The 26,124-nt window shown below is 46.2% G+C and overlaps 1 protein-coding gene across 1 annotated transcript; it reads left to right on the top strand.

Moving 5' to 3' along the window:
- The first annotated feature begins 1,552 nt into the window (after window positions 1-1,552).
- SYNGR3 (synaptogyrin 3) lies at window positions 1,553-25,507 on the top strand. Its single transcript, XM_033167171.1, has 4 exons — window positions 1,553-1,918; window positions 19,390-19,627; window positions 22,438-22,580; window positions 24,844-25,507. The coding sequence occupies exons 1-4, from the start codon at window positions 1,820-1,822 to the stop codon at window positions 25,051-25,053; spliced, it is 690 nt and encodes a 229-aa protein (XP_033023062.1). The 5' UTR covers window positions 1,553-1,819; the 3' UTR covers window positions 25,054-25,507.
- Window positions 25,508-26,124: the final 617 nt, after the last annotated feature.

The raw sequence follows: 26,124 nt of genomic DNA, 5'->3' as shown, positions 1-26,124 counted from the left end.
AGTGGGAAACCCATAAGAAGAATTCCCCTTCTGCAGTTTCCAGCAGCTGGTACCCAGAAGCATGGATGCCTCTTGCTGTGGAGCCAGAGCATAGCCATCCTGGCTAGTAGCTATCAAGGAGGGGGGAGAACCCTCTCCAGCCCAGGAGATAAGAAAAAATAGCAATTTATAGTAGAAAACAAATACAGGCAACTGAATCTAGCATGGAGCAACTTTGAAATGACAACCCAAGCCAACTACTCTATCTATCTATCTATCTATCTATCTATCTTTATTTATTTAAATAAATAAGGCAAGCTTCTCAATTGCACAAACTCTTAGCCGAGAGTGTAAAAACAAGAAAAGCTAATAACTAAATTCCAATTACCCGTTAATACATACAAAAGAAGAGGAGTTACCATGGGGATATTTTTGCAGCTGCAGAAATTATGGCCGTCAGCCAGCCCAATCACAAGCTTATCTACAAAGAACCTAACTAACAGCACCTGGGCTTTACTAATTAAACAAATCAGCACAAGGTTACTTTAACCTGGGCAAAGTAAATTCTTGACAGTAGCCATGGATGGCCTTCTCCTTGAATTTGTCCAATCCTTTTTAAAGACATCCAAGTTGGTTGCCACCACTGCCTCCTGCAGGAGAGAGTTCCATGGTTTAACTATGGACTGCGTGACCACGAAGAAGTTTTTTCTTTTGCCTGTTCTGAATATAAGGGCATAGGAAGAGCCTGGCTGCTCTTTCTGTATTTTTTTTTTAATTGCAATTAAATAAAATTTCAAAACACGATGATGATGATAATGATGATTTTAATTCTTATATATTTGCTACTCATGCCTGTTGATATCATATCAATATTTACAAGTCATAATCTCGAACTGAATGGCCAGTGGGTCTCTAATGGTAACTGGCTAATTTGAGGAAGCTAAATCTTAAAAGAGTGACCCCAGGAAGGGCTATTTAGGGTTATTTCAATGTAGATTGCATTTTAAACAGAGGATCCATTCAATCGTGTTTTAAGAGGGATTTTGCTCTCCTTGCCTATGGGCTACCAGCAAGAACTTTCTATTGGCTGGAGAAAGACACCCAATGAATTTACAACAACAATTATGCCCTTTTAAAATGTGGGGCTTATTAGGTGGTTGTTTTTTATTTTGATTATATATTTTGTGGTTTCATATTCTGATTTTGTTCTGTGAACCGCCCTGAGACCTTTGGGTATAGGGTGGTATATAAATTCAAATAATAATAATAATAATAATAATAATAATAATAATAATAATAATAATAATAGTAAGTGCACCAGCATACTAGTCTGGACGTTTCCTGCCTCTAATGAGGAGGGCTGCAGTCCAGAAAAGCTTCTGATGCCACAACCCCCTGAAGATGCTACTGCTTGTTTCTGCTGCAGGGCTTCCAGTTTTAATATTATGATTATCCCCCTCCCCTCCTAATATTCTGATTACCCTTCCAACCCCCAACCCCACCCCACCTATTATTAGGATCACTTCCCCCATCCCGCCCCAACACCCACACCCACCCCACCCATTAGGTGGGTCGCTGCAGCAGAAGCAGAGCCTGCGCGCGCTGAGAAGCTGAACCCGGACGGGAGAGCGGGCAGGTGGTGGCGAGAGCTTCCCGGGTCTCCGCCCGCCCGCGCCTGCTGCCTGGCTCGCTTTGCTGCCTGCCAGCCTCTGCCGCCGCCCGCCCGCCCCCCAGGCAGGCGCCGCCGCTTTCCCTTTCTGTTCTCTCCTCCGCTTGGAAGCGAAAGGAGGGCGCGCGAGCGAGGAGAGGGATCCGCAGAGAGGGCGCCTGGAGAGGAATCATGGAAGGTGCCTCCTTTGGAGCCGGCAGGGCAGGCGCGGAGGTGGATCCCTTGGAGTTCCTCCGACGGCCTCAGACGATCCTGAGGATCATTTCGGGGGTAAGCCTCGCACCCCAAGCCACCCCCTCCCTTCGCCACCAGACCCACGCCTCGCGTGGCCTTTCAGAGCTCTCCAAAGGTCAACAAGCCTTGGCGTCGTCTGCTGCGCCCCTCCACCATATTAGGAGGGGGGGGGTATTCCAATTTATTGTTTGATATTGCAGACGCTGTGCGTGCAGGAGAAGGGAGGGAGGGAGGGGCGCGGGCAACGCTCAGGTGCGGTGGGAGGAATGACCTTTTTATTTTTGGCGTGTCGGTTTGAAGAAAAGAAAGATGACTCTGCATCGCCTGGCGTGTTTGTGGGTTAATGGTCGTGTGGTGTGGCAGCTTCTCGGTTTATTTCTGGAGTGCCTAAAGAACCCCTACCTCTTTAAATGTCATTAATTCCCCCCCCCCCGCCCAGCAGGGATAATGGGGAGGGAGGGGGGAATGCATGTGTGCCTTGAAGGAAAAGTCTGCTCCCCCACCTAATTTTCTCCTACCCCACCTCCCGCTCTGGTCAGGTTAAGGTATCTCTTTACAGCCCCTCTAGGAGATATAGATCTACCTCCTCCCCATGCTGCCAATCTGCTCTTTTGCTATCTGTCTTTGCAACAGAAGGTGTGGATAGACTTCTCTCTGCTCTTTTCTGGATCTGAAACCCACAGCCGAAGGGGTGTGTGTGTCTGGGACTGAAACACCGTTCTGCCTGGAGACATTTTCTCTCTCCCCCCCCCCCCAATCCGCCACCTGCCTTGGTGGAAAAAAAGCAAGCATGGCTGAATCCACCTGCAAGGCCTCGCCTTGTTGGAGGGACGGGTGGAATGATTTCACGCTTCCTTCTGCTGTGTTTTTCTTTTTCTCTCTCTCCCTTCTTGGAAGTGAGAGATGACGGCAGCAGCACCAAGGCTGCCCACTTTGATGGCTGCTGGGTGACCGTTCTGGCTGCTCTCCTGGAAGGCGACAGCAAGATGGGCTCGGTTCAAAGGAGGGGCAGAATTATCCCTTGCTCACAGCTGCTTTTTGGTGTGGCCGAGCCTTGTGGCTTGGTGGTGTGGAAGGCAATGATGCTCTCATTTTTTTGGTGTATGTGTGTATACAATGGGTGTGTTGTTATTTTGTTGGTATTATAATATCAGGGGCCTTGTCTGGCTTTTGGAGGGTTCTCAGTGCTACCTCGATAATGCTGCTCACAAATGATTAAATGTAAGACAGGAAACCGCCCTACATTGAGGCTAACTCTCTTAGGTCAGTATTATCTACACTAACCAGCAGAAGCTCTCTGGGGGTTTCAGACTAGAAAGCCAGTATGGCATAGTGGTTAGAGTGTCGGACTAGGGCCTGGGAGACCTGGGTTTGGATCCCCACTTGGCCATGAAGCTCACTTGGTGATTTTGGGGCAGTTGCTGACTCTCAGCTTAACCTACTTTGCAGGGTTGTTGTGAGGATTAGATGAGGAGGGAGATAAGCATTTACACCACCTAGAGCTCCTTAGAGAAAAAGTTGAATATAGAAAAAACAAAAATTACCCAGACTTCCCCAGTGATTCTGGAGATTGAACTTTCTGTATGCAAAGCAGGTGGTGTACCATTGATGTTTCTGTATGCAACTACTGATCAGTAGTCCTTTCCCCCAAAAGTAAAGTTTCCAGTCCTCTTGATCCGAATAAAGGGCTGATTTGAATAGCAACACAGGAAGCATTGCCTTGATTGACCATCAGCTTCTGTCCAGGGTTTCCAACAGGGTGTCTATGAAAGCTATACCTGGAGATGCCACTGGGGATTGAACCGGGGACCTTCTGCATGCAAAGCAGATGCTCAGCCACTGAGGTACAGCCAGGGCCAGCCTGCTCATGTGGTGGACTGAGGCAGCTGCCTAAGGCGGTGGAATCCCATGACCCACCCCTGCCGCTGCTACCAGAGTTCTGTGAGATCTCACTGGAAGCAGCCACGTGACCCCAGAAAGCTAGGCCTTGATGGGCAGGCAGCAGCAGGGGCAGCCCCTTTCAAAGGAATATGGAGGTGATCAGGCTTCTGTGTAACTAGGTCCTGTATACCTGAAGGAGCGTCTCCACCCCCATCATTCAGCCCGGACACTGAGATCCAGCGCCGAGGGCCTTCTGTCGGTTCCCTCACTGCGAGAAGCAAAACTACAGGGAACCAGGCAAGAGGGCCTTCTCGGTAGTGGCGCCCGCCCTGTGGAACGCCCTCCCAGCAGAAGTCAAGGGAATAAACAACTACCTGACATTCAGAAAATACCTAAAGGCAGCCCTGTTTAGGGAAGTTTTTAAATTGTGACTTTGTATTGTATTTTGGTATTTGTTGGAGGCCGCCCAGAGTGGCTGGGGAGACCCGGCCAGATGGGCGGGGTATAAATAATAAATTATTATTATTATTATAACTAGCTTTGGGACTGCTCAAGGGTGCTGTCTTTTTGCTCCCCCCTCTGCCCCCAATGCAGAGGAGTAGAACAGACTGACTCTGGCTAGAAGAGTTTATGATATTTATAACTTTGTAGGTGGCTATTGAGTACCTTCCGTATGGGGTGTTTCACTCTCCAGCCTATTGAATTGTGATTCTCCCAATTTAGGACGCATCAGTACTACAGAATTAGATTTATTTATCATTTATATAGATGGGGGGGATTTAGATTCTGCTCTCCTGTTGTGCAACACCCCACTCAGGGCAGTTAACAACAATCCAACCCTAAAATGCAGTGGAATTCCAAATCAAGCAACAGCAGTTTAATAAAACCAGAGACAAACACAACAGATAAAATAAAAAAAAACCAATAGAGCAAGCATCCACCAAAACAAGGACGTTTTTGGCATCAGGCAGCCTTTGCCAAGCTGGCACTCTCCAGACATTTTGGACTACAACTCCCATCACCCCCAGCTGGCACGGCCTTATGGTACTGGGACTGATGGCAACCAAAGGCCCAAACATCTGGAAGGCACCAGATCAGCAAACACTGATCTGGAGGAAGCCTTTGCCCATGTAAGACAATAATAAACATTGAAACTACGATATGAGCACCCCCAGAATGCCTTCCCTAGGTATCTGCATTAGCCTGATTTCCAGCTAGGTAGCCAAATTAGTCTGTAGCAGCAAGATATAAGCTCGTGGCACCTTAAAGACTAAAAATGGTTTATTACGGCCTGAGTTTTTGTGGCATCACCTTCATCAGATGCACAAAGTGTTGGCAGGTATATATGTCTATCTACGTTGTTAACAGGGGGGAAACGTGAATCACCTCCTTGACTGCAGTTCTGTTTCAGGAAAGCCTTGACACACATCAGTGCATGGAAATGTTCATAATACCACTTAACACAGATTCACAATCCTTTCAGAAACCCGTCTGAAAACTGGTGCCCTCCAGATAGGAACACAGGAAGCTGCTTTGATACCAAGTCAGACCATTGGTCCCTCTAGTGTATTGTCTACACTGACTGGCAGCAGCTCGGCATGATTCCCTCTTAGCCCTTACCTGGAGATGCCAGAGATGGAACCTGGGATGCTCTGCGTGCAAAGCAGATGTGCTGTTGGGAGTTGTAGCCTCAAATGGCCATGCTGAATGGAGCTGGTGGGAATTGCAGACCAGGCTGACAAAGTTTGCTCCGAGACATTTACTCATTCATTCATTCATGCAGATACAGTGTGTGGAAGTGACAGCTGAAGGAGGCTCCTGTTCCCCTCCTGCAGCTACTATTCCCAAAGTGGTTTAACAACCGATCTCTCTTCCCAAATCTGGGAACTGGAGCTCTGTGAAGGGAATATAGAGGTCCCCTAACAACTCTTAGCGAACTACAGCTCCCAGAATTCTTTGTGGGAAGCCATGACTGTTCAAAGTGACAGCACAGTGCTTTATATGTATGGTGCCAAATGTGGCTGATGTCCTCAAAGAGGGGTTGCTAACCTGTGAGCCTTCATATGTTGGCTGGACTACAACTCCTATCATACCTGATCTCTGGCAATGTGGGCTTCTGGGAGTTGGAGTCCCAACAATGTCCAGAGGGCAACAGGTTAAGCCACCCGAGGGAGTCCTGCTTGGCAGGGGGTTGGACTGGATGGCCCTTGTGGTCTCTTCCAACTCTATGATTCTATGAGTCCCAGAAGGATTTTGCTGTAATTCTGTGTCCGGGTTGCAGTGAAATAATCCCAAGGTGCTTTTCACCCTGTTTTTGGATAGGAGGTTGAGATCCTCAGACCCTGCCTTGGAGCAAGAACTGTCTTCCCTGAGCATTAGCTTAAACCACTAATGGGTTTCACTTTCATTGGAAGGAATGGCAGCTCTCTTGAATGTGTTGTTCTTTCGATATAGTGAGGCTTCCTGAAATCTCGTAAGAGCTGGAAAGTCCTGAGATGTTTCCTGGTTTCAGCCCAGTTTGCTTTGTGGTGACAGTTTGCATTCTGCTTTTCCTGAAGTCCTGGTTTGCAATGTGAAAATAAACCTTTCACTTAGAAAAAAAAGTAGGGGGCTTTTTACCAACTGAAATAAAATACAAGTATGGCCGTTTTTTACACGACTGGAGGAAGCAATGTGGTTGAAACCACGTGAACTCTAGTCAAACATTGATAGGGGTGTTTGATACTTAGAGGGTGATACCAAATGTTAGTTGTACTCAGAAAAGACCCAGTGCAATCAATGAAATAAGATATCTTGAGGTTGGTGATATTAATCAGTCTGTTCTATGACTTAGTGGGATAGCACCCATAGAATCTGGCCCTCTCTTCTACTGCTTGTCCACCCCCTGACCTCTCAGTATCCTCTTGCATGGTACTTCATACTGCCAGTAGTATGGTGGGGTGAATCTCTCAGTTTCGTTTTCTCTCTCATTTTTCCAATCTTCGACTCTCCAGTTTTCCATACACATGTTTGTTAGCGTCATGGTAGTGCAGTGTGTCTCAAACTTCAGACCCCCGCTGTTGCTGGACTACAACTCCCATCACCCCTGGCTACTGGTCCTGCTAGCTGAGGATGATGGGAGTTGTAGTCCAGCAACAGCTGGGGACCCAAGATTGAGAAACACTGGGATTGTTCTTCTCAGTGGCTGAGCTATGGTTTGTCTGCTATGTGATGTGAAGCCATGGTTTGTTGTTAGCTTCCGAACTTTTGGTTTTTTTGCTTTGCAGAATTTGGATGGCACCAGGTTGTTTGCCGGGAAATTAGACAATATTGATTGTCATACAGCTACCCTGCAAACAAATTGGGGATTTCTGCATGACAGGGGTTGGACTAAATAACCCTTTGGGTCCCTTTCCAACTCTACAATTCTATGAAATCGGTATGAATTCTCAGGCTGTGTCCACACTCACTTTACACTGTGTATTCACCGTGTTTCCACGGCTGTTTTTTCCATCCTTGTTCACCTGACATTATCCAGAATGCATACGTGCCTTGTACTTCATTATGAAATACTACTATTTGATGCATTGTTTCTCAGACTAGCTTCACACCTACTAAGAGTCCTTAATCTATTCCTAATCTCCAGCCAAGCTGTGAACAGCCACCCGCTCTGTGTACAAATGAATCTAACACTAATGAAGCTGTGCTGATGTGAACGGCTGGTCTGAGGGAGCTGCGAAATGCACCCCCCCCCTGAACTTATCTGTGCTCAAAGGCAGTCATGTGAACACATCCGTAGTCTAACCACCATTTAAGCTTTGAGCACAGTGTGGAGAAGGTGGGTCGAGAAAGGTTTTTCTCCTTCTCTCCTAACACTGGAATACATGGGTATCCAATGAAGCTGAATGTTGGAAAGAAAGAAAGCCCGGCAGCGCATAGTTAACCTATGGAACTCCCTTCCACAGGAGGAAATGATGGCCACGTACCTAGATGGCTTTAAAAGACGGAGGAGATGGTGATTGACAGCTACTGCCCATGATAGTGGCTCCTTCTCCACAGATGGAGACAGCAACACTCCTGAATCCCAGTTTCTGGAAACCAAAGGAGGGGGAGGGGGCTCTTGTGCTTGAATCCTGCTTGTGGGTTTACCACTATGGGAACAGGTTCCTGGACTAGATGTTTCCCCGTTTGGCCTGATCCAGCACTGCAGGGCTCTTCTGGTGTTCCTATGGCTTGCTCTCCCTCCCTTGTCAAAGGCAGCCATGCTTCTGAATACTAGTTGCTTTAAATGGCAGGATGGGAGAATGCTCAGGTCTTACAGTACTTGCATGCTTCCCTCGGGCATCTGGTTGGCCACTGTGAGAACAGAATGCTGGGCCCTTGGCCTGATCTAGCAGACTCTCATGTTCTTAGGACCGGCACCTTTATTTGCCAACCAGCAGCAAATAACAGGCAGCAACCGAGGAGCCTGGCCAGGCGGGAAGTTGCTCCCTTATTTGTCCTCTGATACTTGACAATAAAGGAAAACAGACAGTTCCACCCATTAGGAGAATTGCTTTTCCTTCCCCCGCTGCTGTCAGCGTGAGTTTGTTTTGTGTTTTAAGTATGATTGAGGGTGTTTTATCTCCCTGGGGGTTGTGTTCAGTACAAGATGTTTCTAGGTGGCGGGGGTGGTGGGCTGGGGGTGGGGAGAAGCAGGGCTGGAGCTTGAACAGATGGGCAGCAAAACCAGGCATCTACAGCCAGCCAGCCACATGGTCATAGAATCATGGAGCTGCAGAGTTGGAAGGGACCCCAAAGGGTCATTTAGCCCAACCCGCTGCAATGCAGGAATCGCAGCTAAAGAATCCCTCACAAATGACCATCCAATTTATGTTCAAAAGCCTCCAAGGAAGGAGAGTCCACCACCTTCCTAGGGAGTCTGTTCCACTGTTGAGCAGCTCCTAACCCTCAGAAAGTTCTTCCTCGTGTTTAGTCCTTTGAATCCATTGGTTTGGGTCTTACCCTCTGGAGCAGCAGAAAACAATTTTCCTCTTCTTCATTTTGAGGAGAGAGGGGTGGGAAAGTTGTTTCCAATCCGCACTGGTGCCTTGTTGTTGTTGTTCAGTCGTTCAGTCGTGTCCGACTCTTCGTGACCCCATGGACCAGAGTACGCCAGGCACGCCTATCCTTCACTGCCTCTCGCAGTTTGGCCAAACTCATGTTAGTAGCTTCAAGAACACTGTCCAACCATCTCATCCTCTGTCGTCCCCTTCTCCTTGTGCCCTCCATCTTTCCCAACATCAGGGTCTTTTCTAGGGATTCTTCTCTTCTCATGAGGTGGCCAAAGTACTGGAGCCTCAACTTCAGGATCTGTCCTTCTAGTGAGTACTCAGGGCTGATTTCTTTGAGAATGGATAGGTTTGATCTTCTTGCAGTCCACGGGACTCTCAAGAGTCTCCTCCAGCACCATAATTCAAAAGCATCAATTCTACGGCGATCAGCCTTCTTTATGGTCCAGCTCTCACTTCCGTACATTACTACTGGGAAAACCATAGCTTTAACTATACGGACTTTTGTTGGCAAGGTGATGTCTTTGCTTTTTAAGATGCTGTCTAGGTTTGTCATTGCTTTTCTCCCAAGAAGCAGGCGTCTTCTGATTTCGTGACTGCTGTCACCATCTGCAGTGATCATGGAACCCAAGAAAGTGAAATCTCTCACTGCCTCCATTTCTTCCCCTTCTATTTGCCAGGAGGTGATGGGACCAGTGGCCATGATCTTAGTTTTTTTGATGTTGAGCTTCAGACCATATTTTGCGCTCTCTTCTTTCACCCTCATTAAAAGGTTCTTCAATTCTTCCTCACTTTCTGCCATCAAGGTAGTATCATCAGCATATCTGAGGTTGTTGATATTTTTTCCGGCAATCTTAATTCCGGTTGGGGATTCATCCAGTCCAGCCTTTCGCATGATATATTCTGCATATAAGTTAAATAGGCAGGGAGACAATATACAGCCTTGTCGTACTCCTTTCCCAATTTTGAACCAATCAGTTGTTCCATATCCAGTTCTAACTGTAGCTTCTTGTCCCACATAGAGATTTCTCAGGAGGCAAATGAGGTGATCCGGCACTGGTGCCTTATATCCAAGCAAAGTTTTTCCGTCCTGAATTGTGCCTTGAATCGGGGGCACGTATTTGAACTGCTGAGAACTTTGATTTTAAAGGAACAGGCCTCTAGTCGTCGTCTTTGCTTGTGATGCAGGTTAGAAAATGGGTGGAAATCAAGTCGGTCGTGAGAGAGAGAATAAGGGAATAGTGTGGGGTGGCGGGAAATGAGGCATTGAAGGAAGGGCACTTGAGGAACTTGGAGAAGGCTGCATCTCAGTGTCAGAGCATCTGCTGTGCATGTGGAAGGCCCTAGGTTCGATCCCTAAGATATCCGAGTAGGGCTAGGAATGTTTCCAGTCTGAAACCTGCAGGCCTGCTGCCAGTTAGTGCAGACAACAGTGAGCCAGCTGGACCAGTGGTCTGACTCGGGATAAGGCAGAGATTCCTAAGAAGTGGCTGCAAATTGGATTTGTGTGTTCCTGTTTGAGGGACTGGCTTTGCGCTTCAGGAAACCAGGGTTGAATTTTTCTAGCAGTGAACCGTCAGGATGACTTCGTCAGCTTTCGTTTATTTTGCTATTTTTTCAGGCTGAGAAAGAGGAGCAAGTACAGTACAGGCAGCACAGTCCTCTAGGAAGGAGCCCTGCCTTCCCTAGAGCTCTTCCAGATGACTGGCTTATTGAGTTCCTGATGCATTGGTAGAAAACTTACATGGAGGCTCAGAGTTGTCTCCAGTTTTACTGAGCGTTTCTGCTGATTTGATTGCAGGAAGGTTATCTGAGCATTTATTCCAATTTGCTCATGGGGTGTTATTTGTTTATCTATCTATCTATTTTATTTATTGAATTTATATCCCCCGCCCCCCAAGGAACTCAGGGTGGCAAACAGATAGGCAGTTTAAAAACAAAGCAGGGACGTTCTAAAACGGAATAAAGCATTCCAGCAACAATTACAGTTAAAAACATCTAAAAGCAGTTGCAGTTAGAAAGGAATTACAATTACCTTCAAAAGCTTTTTTTTTAATTGAAAAATGTAAAGGCTTTCTTTTTTTAAAGCAATTACAAGTACAGTGGTACCTCAGTTTACAAATTTAATCTGTTCCGGAAGTCCGTTCTTAAACCGAAATAGCCTCACCTGCTGATAGTAGTTTATTGAGTATTCTTCTCATAGGGTGCTCAAAGGGTGTTTTGACACCTTACTGCCACAGATCATGTGCAGCGGCCACTGACTTAACATGAATTGTTCCCACTAAGGCCACATTCACACCCTGCATTGAAAACACTGGGATGCACAGTCTCTTCTTCACCTAAAGAATCCTGGGAGTTGCAGTTTTTTAAGGGTGCCAAGAGTTGTTAGGAAGCCCCCAATTTCCTTCCTAGAGCTACAATTTCCAGAGTGGTTTAACAATCAATCCCTCTTTGCAGGGAACTCTGGGATTTGTAGCTCATGGAAAGGAATTGGGGAAGGAGCACCTAACAACTCTGCACCCTTAACAAACTACAGCTCCCAGAATTCTTTGGGTGAAGTTATGACTGTTGAAAGTGGTATCATAGTGCTTTAAATGTGTGCTGTGATTGTGGCCAAGTTCTCCCCAGAATAGTTAAAATTCCAAGGGAAAGTGATTCATCCCAGAAAATGCAATATTTTTGTCTTAGAATATCAGAACTACTTACACAGGTGGTAGTTTGTTGTTTTTTAATGCAGAATTTAGGATAAAAAATAGGCTTTGCAGATTCCTGGATGGACAGAGCACCCACCCCACTGTGTTCATGTGCCATTAAAAGTTCTCATGTGGTCATCTTGGCACAGAAAATTAATCTCTTGTCCCTCTTTAAATGTTTTCAGCTGCTTCCTAGATTTTCTAACTTAAAAGTGGATAACAGAGTTATATTAACATGCTCATGTGCTTCTTATTGAACATGATTTGGATCATGTTACCATGTTAGGATGATGGATTTTCTGCATGCAAAATTGGCATTTCAATGCTGCTTACCCACTGGAGCTGATGGGGTGGGACTGGGCTGACACCTGAGCTGTGACTCACAGCATTGTTATTATTATTTCTGTTATTACAGTTGTCAGTCGCTTTATGCAGGCTGTACTTAGGCTCCCTTGCACCCATGGCAAGGAGATGTACAGGTCCCTTGCATCCTTGCCAGAGGAGCTGAGCCAGAATAGAGAGGTGCAATTTTTGCGCTCCTGTGGGTCTGGACCTTCTACTGGGGCCAATCCCTGGGTATGCCCCTGTTGTTTAGGCTACATAAAAGGGAAGGATTGGTCCCATTGGTTCCCAGAGGTGGGAGCTGGGGGCAGAAAGAGCTCATTGACCTGTGCAAGTCCCACAGGCTCTTCTGTCCCATTCATCCACTGTTTTTGCTAGGCATCTGTTCTGTGAATGTGAACATGTTACCCTATTCCAGGGCTCAAACTCATCTTCTGCTGTGTCTCTGGCTTCCTTTGTCTGGCCCCTTCCTTTTTACTACTGACCCCTCCTGGGTGTGTCTTGAACCCTCATCCAGGAGGGCTGCTTATGGTCTTTGCAGGCATTCTGCTCAGATACCTATGTGCTAAGAGGCCTTATGCTGAGATAAGTTGCCTCCCTCCCTTAAGAATCCTGTGCTACAAAACCGTGGCTGTGAACAGATAAGGGCATTTGAACCCCTTCCTGAAGGGGTTGGCAGAATGAGGTGGTGCAGGGGTGTGTATTGGGATTCCGCCCCTGTGGTCATGAGTTCAATTGGATTGCTGGACTTCCAGTGGTGCTGTCCAGTTGGTGGTTTTCAAGGAGATTGGGGGTGGGTGTATTCCATTTTTAGTTTCTGCATTTGCTGATCTCCCTGGGCTACATACATATGCAGCAGCATATCTACCCCCCCCACACACACCAGTGCATGACTGGTGTGTAGAATTACTGTACTCTCTAAAAGCTCTCTATAGCTTTTAAAATTGAAATACTTATAGGTTTATGTTGATAAAAATCGTTTTAATCATTTAAAATATTGTATTGTTTTTCCTGTTTTTGTGTGCACTACAAATAAAATATGTGCAGTGTGCATAGGAATTTTTTCATATTTTTTTTCTAATTATAGTCCGGCCCCCAACAGTGTCTGAGGGACAGTGAACCGGCCCCCTGTTTAAAACGTTTGGGGACACCTGGTCTACACTGACTGGCAGTGGCTCTCCAGGATTTCCGACAGTAGTCTCTCCCAGCCCTACTTGGAGAGGCTGGGGATTGAACCTGGGACCTTCTGCGTCCAAAGCGCACACACTGCCTCTGAGCTATGGCTCATCCCCAAGAGCCAACTGGCAGGCCCTTTAATGTTCAATTGCTCTTAAAAGTCTCTGTTGATGAATCGATGCTTGTGCTGATAATACTTTGCCTTTTTCTATGGTTTACTACCTTTCTGGACTTCATCCTGGTGGTAGTTTTAGTTTGTGGAACACCCTCCCATCATATGTCAAGGAAATAAAGTGGTACCTTGGTTCTCAAACTTAATCCATTCTGGGAGTCCGTTCGACTCCTTAAACGGTTCGAAAACCAAGGCGTGGCTTCCGATTGGCTGCAGGAGCTTCCTGCACTCAATCGGAAGCTGCATCGGACGTTCGGCTTCCGAAAAACGTTTGCAAACCAGGACATTTACTTCTGGGTTTGCGGCGTTCGGGAGCCGATTTGTTTGGGAGCCAAGCCATTCGAGTACGAAGGTACCACTGTATCTGACTTTTTGAAAACATCTGAAGGCAGCCCTGTTTAGGGAAGTTTTTAATGTTTGACGTTTTATCGTGTTTTTAATATTCTGTTGGGAGCCGCCCAGAGTGGCTAGGGAGGCCCAGCCAGATGGGTGGGGTATAACTAAGTTGTTGTTGTTGTTGTTTTATTGTACTTTTCCCCCTAAACGTTACAGCATTCATTCATTTATTTATCATGGCATCAGAGTGTTGTTGTTGAGAGGCTTACCCTGCCACCGCTATTCCTCCCTTTGCAAGCTACCTCTTCCTTTTTCCATTCTGTTGAAATAACAGCCCACTAGTTTTCATCATAGCCCCAATTCCTTTTGCAAGGGTAACGGCTCCATATTGAAGTCATGGATGTGTCATGCGGACTAGAATCCTCATTAACCTTCTGATTCTCACTCATAAGCAGTGCTGCAATTCTGTAGAAGCACACGATGTGTCGCTGGATGCAGAAGCCAGCTTCCCGAGAATCCGCACTTTTATTTATTTTAAAAGCAAACTTCTAGTACTCACAACGGCGGTGAAAATAAACTTGAAAGGAGGGTAGGCAATGACTGCTGAATTCCTAGAACTTATACGTGTGTGTGCAACCTCCTTATTCTTGCGATTGTTGTTTGTTTCAGTGTTTTAAATATTGAATTTCAAATAGCTGTAAGCTGCCCCCGGGACCTTAGGGTGAAAGGATGGGTAAAAAAATAAAATCAAATAAAACAGTGATATAATGTTGTGGGGGTGTGGTTAGCCAGCATAATGTCCGAATCCATTGCAGTTCTTGGGGTCCTGGCTCCAGCAAGGGTTCAAATATAATGGAGGATTCGGTTGTTGAACTAGCCAGCCCATTTTGTTCCTGGGTTAATCGCCTAAGCATGGTCGTTAGTATAACCAAGAAAGTGGCTTTGTTCCAGAGGGCAAATGGGTGGGTGCCCTCCCTCGCCTGGCTGGTGATTAGAGGGACAAAAGCCAGAGATGAGTCTGTGTGAGGGAGAGCTGGGCTAGAAGCAGACAGAAGCCAGAGAGTGAGAGCCATGCCTGATTTCTGTTGTAATCCAGGGCTGTGGCTATGGGAGAAGCAAGACCTTCTGGGGTGTTAATGCTGTGAGTCCATTATATGCTCAGGTCAGGGGTGTAGCAAGGTAAATTGGTACCTGGAGGCAAAAAAATTTTTGTCAACCCCCCCCCCCCGAGGCGTAGGCAGGCCAGGTGGTACCTGGTGCAGAAAAAGTTCTTGTCACCACCACCCCCATTGATTCCCCCCCCCCCGCAAAAATGGTTTTACGTTATTTCATATTTTCTTACAAGTAATAATAATTAAAAACTTTTATTTATATCCCGCCCTTCCTGGCCGAAGTCGGGCTCAGGGTGGCTAACATCAGATACATAACATTGGTATAAAATCAAACAATAATTAAATTACCTCCTAAAAACATCTCAAAATCAAATTAAAGTTTAATTAGATGGCTTTCCACAGGGTTAGGGTTGGGAACAGTAAGTGCTCCACTGAACTGAAATTTCAGCCTTCACGACATAGGAAAACAGCCAAGTAAACAGCTATTTTGGTGGAGGAGGGTCAAGATATTAACTGATATGCATGAAATTTCATATATAGCTATATAATCCCTAGTATAGACCTTTGGAGCAGGCATTTTATTTTATTTTTAAAAGTTTTTTTTATGAACCGCCCTAGTAGGGCAATAATTGTTCCTTGATAATTTGTCACCCCCTCCATTATGGAACAAGGACCCCCCTTGCTACGCCCCTGGCTCAGGTTGTAATATACAGTGGTACCTCAGGTTACATACGCTTCAGGTTACATACTCCGTGCTCATCTCACTTTACTGGCCGAGGGAGCTGGCGTACAGCTTCCAGGTCATGTGGCCATCATGACTAAGCTGCTTCTGGGGAACCAGAGCAGTGCACAGAAACGCTGTTAACCTTCCTGCCAGAGCGGTACCTATTTATCTACTTGCACTTTAACGTGCTTTTGAACTGCTAGGTTGGCAGGATCAGGGACCGAGCAACGGGAGCTCACCCCGTCGCGGGGATTCGGTAGAAGGGATTGGGTAGAGCTGTGCAAAAACTATATGATACACTGTACTATTGGGAGATCTATTATAGACCACTCAGGCCTGATTTTGATCTACCCTTTGTCCACCAGTTGTCCTAGAAACTCCATTCTTTATCTGATGGTTATCGGAATTGCAATATAAATACACATATTTCTTTTTTTAAAAAAAGCTTGATGGTTGTAAAATCCAGTTTTTATATGTAAACTTTTTAAAAAATATATTTTAAAAGGATGCAGCATCAAATCTGGATGCACCAGCCCTTTTGCAGGGCTAACCAAAGCAAGCAAACAAATAACGTCAGTTTTCTAGGTATTGCACCAAAGGTTTTTAAACAAGATCACCTGGGAGTCTTCCCTCTCCTGGAGATAAAGAGTTGTAAGCACTCAGTGTGTTGAAAAGTGCTATTGAAATTTTGAAAGGCTGGTAAGAGGATGAAAACACACTTCTACCGCTCATCCTGCCACCCATTCAAATGCTTCTTAACTCTTGGTCTTCATGGCTCACTCTGCTTCCCTTGGGGAGGAGGAAGCACTAGGAGGGGGGAAAGATCTGCGTGCACTCAGTTTCCGGCTTTTCTGTGGAACAGAGGAAACATCCTTGCATATACTGAACCATGCCATTGCTACATCTAATTCAGTTTTGTCTGCACTGACTGTCACCGGATTTGCAGGGTTCCAGGCAGGGGGTACCCCCTACCTGGAGATGTGAGGAATTGAGTAAGTGACCTTCTGCATGCGGTGTAAAAATAAAGTAAGATTCTAGTCCTCCTAGCTAAATAAAGGCTATATTAAATAAGAACTTAGGAAGCTGCCATATATATACCTTTAGCTTTAGCTTCCTCAAAACAGTCCTGATGACTGTAGCTTGTTCAAGGTGCTGAGGATTAGTAGGAGACCCCTAGTCCCCCTCACTGACCTGCAAATCTCAGAGCGGTTTAGGATTCAATCCCTCTTCCCTCTGGGAATTGTAGTCCTGTGAGGGGTCTCCTAACCACTGCCAGCACACTTAACAAACTGCACCTCTCAGGATTCATTAACTGTGGTATGCCAGTGCATACCCTCTAACGTCCCGCTGCTGAAAGTTGGGACACGACTCGGCCCCTCAACACACTTAAAATCATCCCGTCAACGCCTCCCTGCCCCTTCTCGGTGCCCCCCCTTTCCCACTGGACAACCTCAACAAAGGCCATGCCCTGGCGGGTGCCGGTTGTTCTACACCAGAGTGTGGGAGCCAAAACGGGACACCCCTGGATCCAGTCAGAAGCAGAGATGGGTTCTGTAATTCCAGGATATCCCACTCAAATCGGGACGGTTGAGAGGGGTATGAGAGTGCTTTATAGTGTAGATGGGAAGTAAGATTCAGCACCCAAAGCACTGAGAATGGTCCTCCCTTCAAGGCTAGAGATAGGAGGATGAGGGGAAGCGAATTTCAGTTCTGGGGAGACCAGATCTCTACCTGGTCTCTGTGCTGTGAGAGGGATGGCGAACTCTCAGCTCTCCATTACAATTACTGTTGGGTTTACTAAAGGGTTTAATTACTGCTGTTGGCTTGGAAATGGTCATTCAGTTCCTTAACTGCCGCCAGGTCTCTAATGGATCAGAGTAATAATGCTATCTAAAATAGCAATGTTGTAGAAGGAGTAATGAACAACAGTGGATTGGAATGACAAGAAGGGCGATTCCTACTAATCCTTCTGACAGTAAGAGCCATTTGACAGTGGAACAGATTCCTTTGGAAGGTGATGGACTGTCCTTTAAATAGAGGCTGGGTGGCATTGCAGGCAATTGGGCTAGATGACCCTTGGGGTCATCTCTTCCAACTCTGATTCTGTGTTTATAGAAAGATGGGTTATATTTGCGACGTTTTGAAATAACAGCATTCAACCTTATGTTTGCTTTGCTTTACCAAAATCATGCATTTTTTTTTTTTAAAAAAGAAATAGAAATAAATAAATTGTTAAGCTGGCATTTTGCAGATACAGAGAACTCTTGCTTATGGTCCCTCCGGCAAAGCAAGAGAGTGGCAAGGATATTTAGAGCCAATGGGGTGGCAGGTGGGAAGGGTGCCCTCCACCCACTGACCCACTGGCCGTGAAACCCCGCGTGGCACTGAACCTTCTCCATTATTCAGGCCGCACAAACATGCCCTCCTTTTTGGCACGCTGCGCATGTTTCCCTTAAGTGGCTGTCAGTATTTCCAGCAGCGAAAAAGGAGGGGGGGGGATATGTTCCTGCATTATTTATAAATGAGAAAGAAAGAAAGAAAGAAAAAGAAAAAACCCATCAACACAAAGTGCTGAGATTACACCTTCTGGCAGCCTCACAGCTTTGGCGAGATCCTCCTTGCTCTCGCTGGTGCTGCAGTTGTAAGTCTTCGGTTGTGCTTTATTGCAGCCTTCGCTGTCCTGGGGCCCTCCAGAGGTTTGGGACTACAACTCCCATCAGCCCCAGCCAACATGTCAGATGGGAGTTGTAGTCCAAAACATCTGGAGGACCCCAGGTTGACCAAGGCTGCTGTTGTCTCTGCTGGGCTCTGTTCAGATGGAAGTACTTTGCAGGTCGGGACAGCGGCATCTTGCAATGATGGATCTGATAACGTTGCTCGAACCAGACTGACTGCGCGCAGGCAGAGAGCATGATAGCAGGAAATGATAAAGCGCAGGAAGTGTCAGACTCAGGGGCTTGACTTACTTTGCCATACAGGAAAAAAGGACCCCTTCCTCGCTAACTGTAGCTTGAAAGAAAGTCCTTCTGCACACAGCGCGTAGTTAAACTGTGGAACTTGCTTCCGGAGGAGCCAGTCATGTGGCTTTAAAAGAGGATTGTCGGCAGCTACTAGTCAAAATGGCTATGCTCTGCCACCACAGTCAAAGGCAGCAATGCTTCTGAAACCCAGTTCCTGGAAACCACAGGAGGGGAGAGGGCTCTGATAACTGAATTCTGCTTGCAGGTTTCCCACAGGCATCTGGTTGGCCACTGTGAGAACAGGATGCTGGACTAGATGGGCCCCTTTGGCCTGATCCAGCAGGCTCTTCTGGTGTTCTCATGAACATCATGCACACCAGTGTTTTGCACCCCAGTTGCATGCACACTATGGTCTCTTTGCTCTCTATAGTTTCCCATCCTCTTCTTCCTTCCTGCCAACAACTTTTGTTACTCCTGTCCTCAGCGCCTGTGTGTTTCCTCCCCCTAAACCCACCTCCCATTTTTCTCATTGGCCCTTTTCCCCCTGAGGAACTTTCCTCAGTTTCTTGACTACCTACCCTTTAAGGCCCCTTTCCTATGCAGCTTTCAAGCCCTCACTCTTCCATCCCACTGGAAAAGCATATTCCGCCCCCCACCGCTGCAGGCCTGGGGGCTTTGGATGAAATAAACCAGCCTTTTTTGTTCTCATTGTCACAGAAGCTGCATTGTTTTGTAACTGTCTGTGTGCCACTCAGAAGTTAGAATATTTGTGGGCATTCCATGACACTGCAGCTGCTCGGCCAATGCAGGCCAAGAGCCGGAATGCTGAGTGGGGAAAGTACCGAAAATCAGAGGGCCCAAAGGAAAGGGGACAGGTGCAGCCCTCCAGGGAGGGCATTCTGTGAACAGGGAACCACCACCAAGTAGTCCCTTTCATGGATCACACCCAGCGGTGTCACCAACAGGTTTCCCCTCCCAACTGTAGGGGCCTGAAATGGTTGATCTTGGGAGAGGTGAGCTTTCAGTTGAATAGCGTTCCTCCTTTTCCTCCCCCACAACAAAATAATAATCTTCCATTCAGGTTTTCTCCATCGTTGTCTTTGGCTCCATCATCAACGAGGGTTACGTCAACGATGGCAGCACTTCGGTGCTGCACTGCGTCTACAACAACAACGATGACGCCTGCTACTATGGAATCGCCATTGGCCTCATTGCCTTCTTAGCCTGCAGTTTCTTCTTGGTAGTGGACCTCTACTTCCAGCAGATCAGCAGCGTGAAGGACAGGAAGCGTGTTGTCCTCTTTGACCTTGGCTTCTCAGGTAGGACCTGTGGGGTGGGATTTGTTGAGGACAGTCTTCCCCAATCTGAGCCCCTCCTCCAGATGTCTTGGAGTACAACTCCCATCAGTCCCCACCTAGCACGGCCACTTTGGACTCCATCTTCTATCAGCTCTTACCAGCACAATTGTTGATTGCTTTTATTATTATTATTATTGCTTATTGCTTGATTCTTTATTCCTTTATTTGATCTATATCCCTCCTTGCTCCAAGGAGCTGAAAGCAGGGTACATTTTATACTTGCTTGCATGCAATTTTGCCTAAAACTCGCCTCTTTTGCAAAGCAGTTTCTGCATGTTATCTTCTCTAAAATAAGAATTTTGATGCATGTTACCTTCTCTAAATGCATTTCTGCATGTTATCTTCTCTAAAACAAGCATTTTGACGCATGTTTTCCCCTAGTATTTGACTCTTTGTGCACATCTAATTGGCTAGAGAACTGCATTGCAAAATTTGGAGAAGTGCGAATTTCAAAGGGTGGCTCTGTTGTGGTTCTCACCTTGTTTCAGAAACTACGAATTATATATATAAAAAAGGTAAAGGACCCCTGACAGTTAAGTCCAGTCGCGAACAACTCTGGGGTTGCGGCGCTCATCCCACTTTACAGGCCGAGGGAGCCGGCGTTTGTCCGCTCCACAGACAGGTTTTCCTGGTCATGTGGCCAGCAAGACTAAGCCGCTTCTGGCGCAAAGGAACACTGACACCAGAGCAGCGCACGGAAACACATTTATCTAGTTGCACTTTGGGGCGTATTTCGAACTGCTAGGTTGGCAGGAGCAGGGACCGAGCAACGGGAGCACACCCCGTTGCGGGGATTCAAACAGCTGGCCTTCTGATCGACAAGCCCAAGAGGCTCAGTGACGCAAATCAAATTCTCTCCCCCCCCCCCCAATCTCTAGTTGTGGTCTTTAACATCTGGAGGGCACCAGCTTACGGAAGCCTCGTAATACCCTAAAGCACAAGGCAAGTCAACACCCCCGCCTCCCTCCCTCCAGATTCCCTTGCAGGGGCAGCTGCAGCCTGATTTTTGAGGTGCAGGTCTTTAAAAACTCCTCCTAACTGTGGTGGCTTCACAGTGCTGAATCCACAGCACAAAGCCAGTTGTAGTGAAGGTGGAGCATACGCACGCAGCCTGGTGCTCTTTAACTGACTCTGCTGTTCCTTAAATCAAGCTTAAGTGTCGGTGTTTCCAACAGAGACGTCGCTTTCACAGCTAACTGTACCCAGGAGGGTGATGCTGTAACGTACAAGTAAGGTATTATGAAATGGCCATACGGTTATCACACCACGGACGTCTCCAGCAGAGTATCGTCTGATCTGTTCGGAAGCAGCTTCCCGGTGGCTCAGGGAGAAAGGGGCAACATTACTCACTAGGCATGGGGGGAGTATTTCAATTCAGTTCGCATTTGAAGCGCTGTGAAACACTCGTTCCGCATTCGTAAGAAATCCATCTTTTAGCGAGGCAGCACCCGAACTTTGGAACTCTCTGCCTGTTGTCATCAAGCAATGGCCTTCATTATACTCTTCTCGGCGCCTGCTAAAAACATTTTTGTTTCAGCAATCCCATCCAGGTGTGTAGAACGTTGGCAGGTGTTTTTAGCTGGTTTTAGCTTAGTGTTTTTTGAATGATTTAAATAGTTGCTTTTCTTTTTTCACTTATAATTACATTGTTCTTTTCATAAACCACTTCGATGTCTTTTTTTTTATTTAATTGAGCACTATGCAAGTTTTAGGAAATAAATAAAGAAAAAGACAAACCTACCTGATTCTCACTTCCTGAAACAATAAACGGAAGCCCAGCCATCCTTTGAAATTCATACTTCTCCAAATTTTGCAGTGCAGTTCTCCTGCTAAGCGTTGTGTACAAAAGTGCTTGTACTAGGTTGGGGAAAGTGTGCCTGAAAATGCATATATTAGAGCAGGTAACATGCAGAAATGCATTATACTAGGGAACGTTGCAATGCAAACAAGAGGGTTTTAGGGAAAATCACACATAAACATGTGTATATTAGGATACTTAAATACTGGAGGAGTTCAGGGAAAACTGCAAATGGATATGGAAATGTGAAGAACTGAAGTTAAGGCTGGAAAATTGAGAAGCTGAAATTGACAGATTTGCCCATTCCTAGGGCTTGCCAACCGATCCTTTCACAGGAGATGGCCAGGATTCGAGCAGGACATCCAGCATGCATTACCACTGTGCTTTAGCCAACTTATTTTTCCTCAGGGAGCTCCTATGCCTTTTACAAATTGCATAACTTCCATGCTGTGGAAAGCTCCTTGTCCTGCAGCTGTTAACTGCGATAATTTATTATGTGTATGTCATTCTGTGATTGTGTACCCAGAGAAGCTTATAGCATAAGGATACAGACAGCATAATGGAATAATCAAAATGCGAATAAAAGGCACTGTGCTTGAAGACCCAGACAGGGATGAGGAGAGCCTGTGGAGAGGTGTAACGGTTAAAGATGCCGAAACTGGGACTTGGGAGACCCGGTTCAAATTTCTGCTCAGCCATGAACCTCAACCCTGTCCTCGTCCCTCAGCCTTAGTTACTTACTTTACTTGGCTTTAGCTTTCCTATCTCGCAGGGTCGTTGCGAGGAAGGGAATAAGCACGTACACCACCAAAGGTGGAGATACATGAACTATAATAATGCTTAACATTTGGCAAGGGTATGTGCCAATGGTGTATTGTGCATGTGAGGGAGAGAACAGTGACTCTTGTTGCTCTGGTGGTACTGGGGTGACCTGATGTGTTATTTTGCTTCCCCCCCCCCACCCCCAAAAAAGGGTTCTGGTCCTTCCTGTGGTTTGTGGGCTTCTGCTTCCTGGCCAACCAGTGGCAGAGGACACCATGGAGCAATGCGGCACACTACGCAGCTGATGCGGCCAGGGCGGCCATTGCCTTCTCGTTCTTCTCCATCATCTCCTGGGTAAGCTTTGGTGTCGAGTGGCGACCCTGTGATGTGCGTAATATTTTTATTTATTTTTATTTAATTTTAATTTTAATTTTAATTTTAATTTTAATTTTAATTTTAATTTTAATTTTAATTTTAATTTTAATTTTAATTTTAATTTTAATTTTAATTTTAATTTTAATTTTAATTTTAATTTTAATTTTAATTTTAATTTTAATTTTAATTTTAATTTTAATTTTAATTTTAATTTTTTTTATACCCCAGCCACTCTGGGCAGCTCCCAACATAGGACTAAAAACAGAATAAAACTTCAAACATTAAATTCCCTAAACATGGCTGCTTTCAGATGTCTTCTAAACGTCAGGTAGCTGTTTATCTCTGTGACATCTGACGGTAGGACGTTCCACAGGGCGAGCACCACTACCGAGAAGGCCCTCTGCTTGGTTCCCTGTAACCTCACTTCTCGCAGTACGGGAACTGCCAGAATGCCCTTGGCGCTGGACCTCAGTGTCTGGGCTGAATGATGGAGGCGGAGATGCTCCTTCAGGTATACTAGGCCAGGCATAGGCAACCTTCGGCTCTCCAGATGTTTTGGACTACATTTCCCATCATCCATGGCCACTGGTCCTGTTAGCTAGGGTTCATGGGAGTTGTAGGCCAAAACATCTGGAGAGCCGAAGGTTGCCTATGCCTGTACTAGGCCGAGGCTGTTTAGGGCAGGCATAGGCAAACTCAACCTTCCAGCTGTTTTGGGACTACAACTCCCATCATCCCTAGCTAATAGGACTAGTGGTCAGGGACTAGTGGTCCCCCTCCCTCCATAAGCCAATCCTCTCTTCTCCAGGCCAAGCAGACATGGGTCACATCCATACCAGACATTCAAGCACCTTCAGAGTGCATGGCTTCCTCTGTCCTAAAATGTTCCGGATTCCACAGGAGGTGCCAAATGCGGTGCAGAAGTCCATGTTTTGATCTGATGTGGCATGTAGCCTTTCAAGATCCTCTTCCCGCTTTTGCCTGCCTTTTCAAGCCACTCCAAGGGGGTGTTGACAGTTAACAGCAAACGCTCTCAGATTTGTTCCCCTTTCATACTGTCAGGAGCTACTAAGGGAGATGTTAACAGAATGCTCTGATCTGAAAGGAAGCATTGCAGCATTTGTGTCTCGCACGGTTTGCGTTTTAAACATGCATCCTTTCAAAAAGAAAAAGATGCGGAACATTCTTGGCAAAGGTCCTTCCAGTCTGCCCTGTGCTAGACCCCACCTTGCAGATTACGCGATGGGATTCTGCCTTCCTGGCTAAGCAGAGCCTCCTAGATACATCACACTGCCCCCCCATGTCCATGTTGTGTCAGTTTTTGCCTAAAACTGGTGTGTGGGGAGAACCTTGGGCCCTCCAGATGTTTCTGAGCTACAACTCCCACCATCACTGACCGTTGGTCATACCAGCTAGGGCTGATGGGAGTTGTCATAGTTGGCTATGTTTTGCCTCCATTTTCAGAGGCAGTCACTGTGAGATCACAGGATGATGGAGTAGATGGGCCATTGGCCTGATCCAGCAGGTTCTTAGGTCCTTACGTAGTTTGGTGACATCCAGAGGTCCAAAGTTTCTCCGCATCTGGCCCAAATGTTACGTCTGGGTTGGTTTGTTTTTAAGTTGAGAGAAGAGGCCAGCAAGGGAGGGCATGATGGAGGCAATGACCAGTTTTTATTGACGTTATATTACAAGTTTCTGGGATTTTGCTTTCTGTAGTCCACACTGCTCTATTTTAAATGAAAAGTGTGGTCTATAAATGTTTCAATAAATATATCGAGTCAACAGCCCCCTTGCCTTTGAGAAAACTCACTCAGTGCTTCCCAAAGCGGGTGGTAGCAGTGGGATTACTTAAGGAGGCACTAAGAGGCAGGGGGGCACCAGAGGTATAAAATAATAACAACAACTTGTATAAACAAGTTGTATACCACCCTTCATCCATAGATCCCACAGCGGTTCACAACATAAACGACTATCCAAGTTTGAAAAGCTGGTGTTGCTGGGTCAAGTTTGTCAGTTTTGCTGAATTGATGGCACTAAATAATTTTAATTGGATTTTGAATAGATGTGTGCTTGTTACTGTTTTTGAACCTTATTGTGTCCTTATCTTCCTTAGTGGGTTGTGCAAACCACCAATCCGAACAACCCTTTTTATATATATATTACAGGGTTGAGGGTTACTAGGGATGAGTTGAGGGAACGTTTTGGGAGCTGCTGACGTAAACCTTTGTCTTCCCTGTGAAAGGTTGCCCTGGCCCTCAAGGCGCTCCAAAGATACCGGCTGGGAACCGACATGTCGCTGTTCGCCACGGACCAGTTCCCCACCGACCCCAGCGCGGCCTACCCAGGCTACCCTACCGGCAGTGGTGTGGAGAGCACAGAAACCTACCAGAGCCCCCCCTTCTCGGAGACCCTAGACACCAGTCCAAAGGGCTACCAGGTGCCGGCTTACTGAAGGGCAGGAAGGAGTCCTCTCCCTCCCTCAAGGTTGTATAGCAAATGGGAACCCGGCCCACAGAAATGGGCCAACTTTCCCTTTCATGGTGCAGTATAGTCAGCTGGTTGGTTGCAAGTGTATTCTAAAGTACCTTTTCTTTTTTAAAAACAAAAAAAAATTGATGTGGCAAGTTAACGTAACTGGGTTCAACTTACTCTTAGCTAATGGTGCAGTGAATTCTCTACAGTGGTATTGGTTCTTGTCTTACCTGTCTGAGGATATTTTTTGATTTATTTTTTAAAACAACAACAACAGTGTTCCCTCTAAGCATGAAACGTTAGGATGGTTGCTACCAACTCCCATCTTTGTGAGCCATCCCTGCGATCTTGGCTCGTTGTGGCATTTTTTCTCAATTCGCACACAGAAGCTGGCAATAGCGCAGCCTGTTAAGAGACGTCCCACTCCTTACACAGATAAGTAGATGCTTTATTTTGTGCTTCCAGGGCTTAATCCAGAAAATTGCTCCCACTGCCTTCATCCTAGGAACCTTCCAGAACATCCTCTCCTATTTTTTTTATTCCCTTGCTCTATAGCCCTAGAAAAAAAAGTAGTTTTAAAGCAGCCTTCTTGCCCTCCCGTTGTTTTGGATTCCAACTCTCATAATTCCATGGGAGCTGATGGGAGTTGGGGGTGGTGGTGGTCCAAAACATCTGGAGGGAACCCAGTTGGGGAAGACTGTTTTTAAAAGGAATGTGCCAAATTTAAAACCAAAAATAATGGTTGTGTTGATTTCACTTGTGTGTGTTTGTATGTATGTACTTGGCATATTTCCTGTGCTAAATGAGTGAAAAACCTTTTGTATTAGCTGTGTTAGCTTTGTGATTCTAGTACCACAGGTAGTTTTTTTCTTTCTTTTCCAAATGGCTTTGATGCAAGGATCTTTTTTGTACACCTTTTACACAAAAATTATTCCTCTGGGGTGAGGGTGGGGAAACAGTCACACTGTCAGGCCATCTGCCTTCAAGAGTCTCCTAGCAGTGGGAAAATGTAGCATTCAGTAGCTCAGCTGTCATCTAAAAATAGGGCTTG

Source organism: Lacerta agilis, chromosome 13 (assembly GCF_009819535.1).
Source record: "Lacerta agilis isolate rLacAgi1 chromosome 13, rLacAgi1.pri, whole genome shotgun sequence".
Lineage (NCBI taxonomy): Eukaryota > Metazoa > Chordata > Lepidosauria > Squamata > Lacertidae > Lacerta > Lacerta agilis.
This window is presented reverse-complemented; position numbering and strand designations above follow the sequence as displayed.

What these genes read in the sequence shown, in the direction of transcription:
- SYNGR3 (XM_033167171.1), top strand. Translation starts at nt 1,820, where the DNA reads ATGGAAGGTGCCTCCTTTGGAGCCGGCAGGGCAGGCGCGGAGGTGGAT. An exon ending in TCCTGAGGATCATTTCGGGG is followed by an intron (nt 1,919 to 19,389) that starts GTAAGCCTCGCA and finishes TCTTCCATTCAG; the next exon opens with GTTTTCTCCATCGTTGTCTT. An exon ending in CTTTGACCTTGGCTTCTCAG is followed by an intron (nt 19,628 to 22,437) that starts GTAGGACCTGTG and finishes CCCCCAAAAAAG; the next exon opens with GGTTCTGGTCCTTCCTGTGG.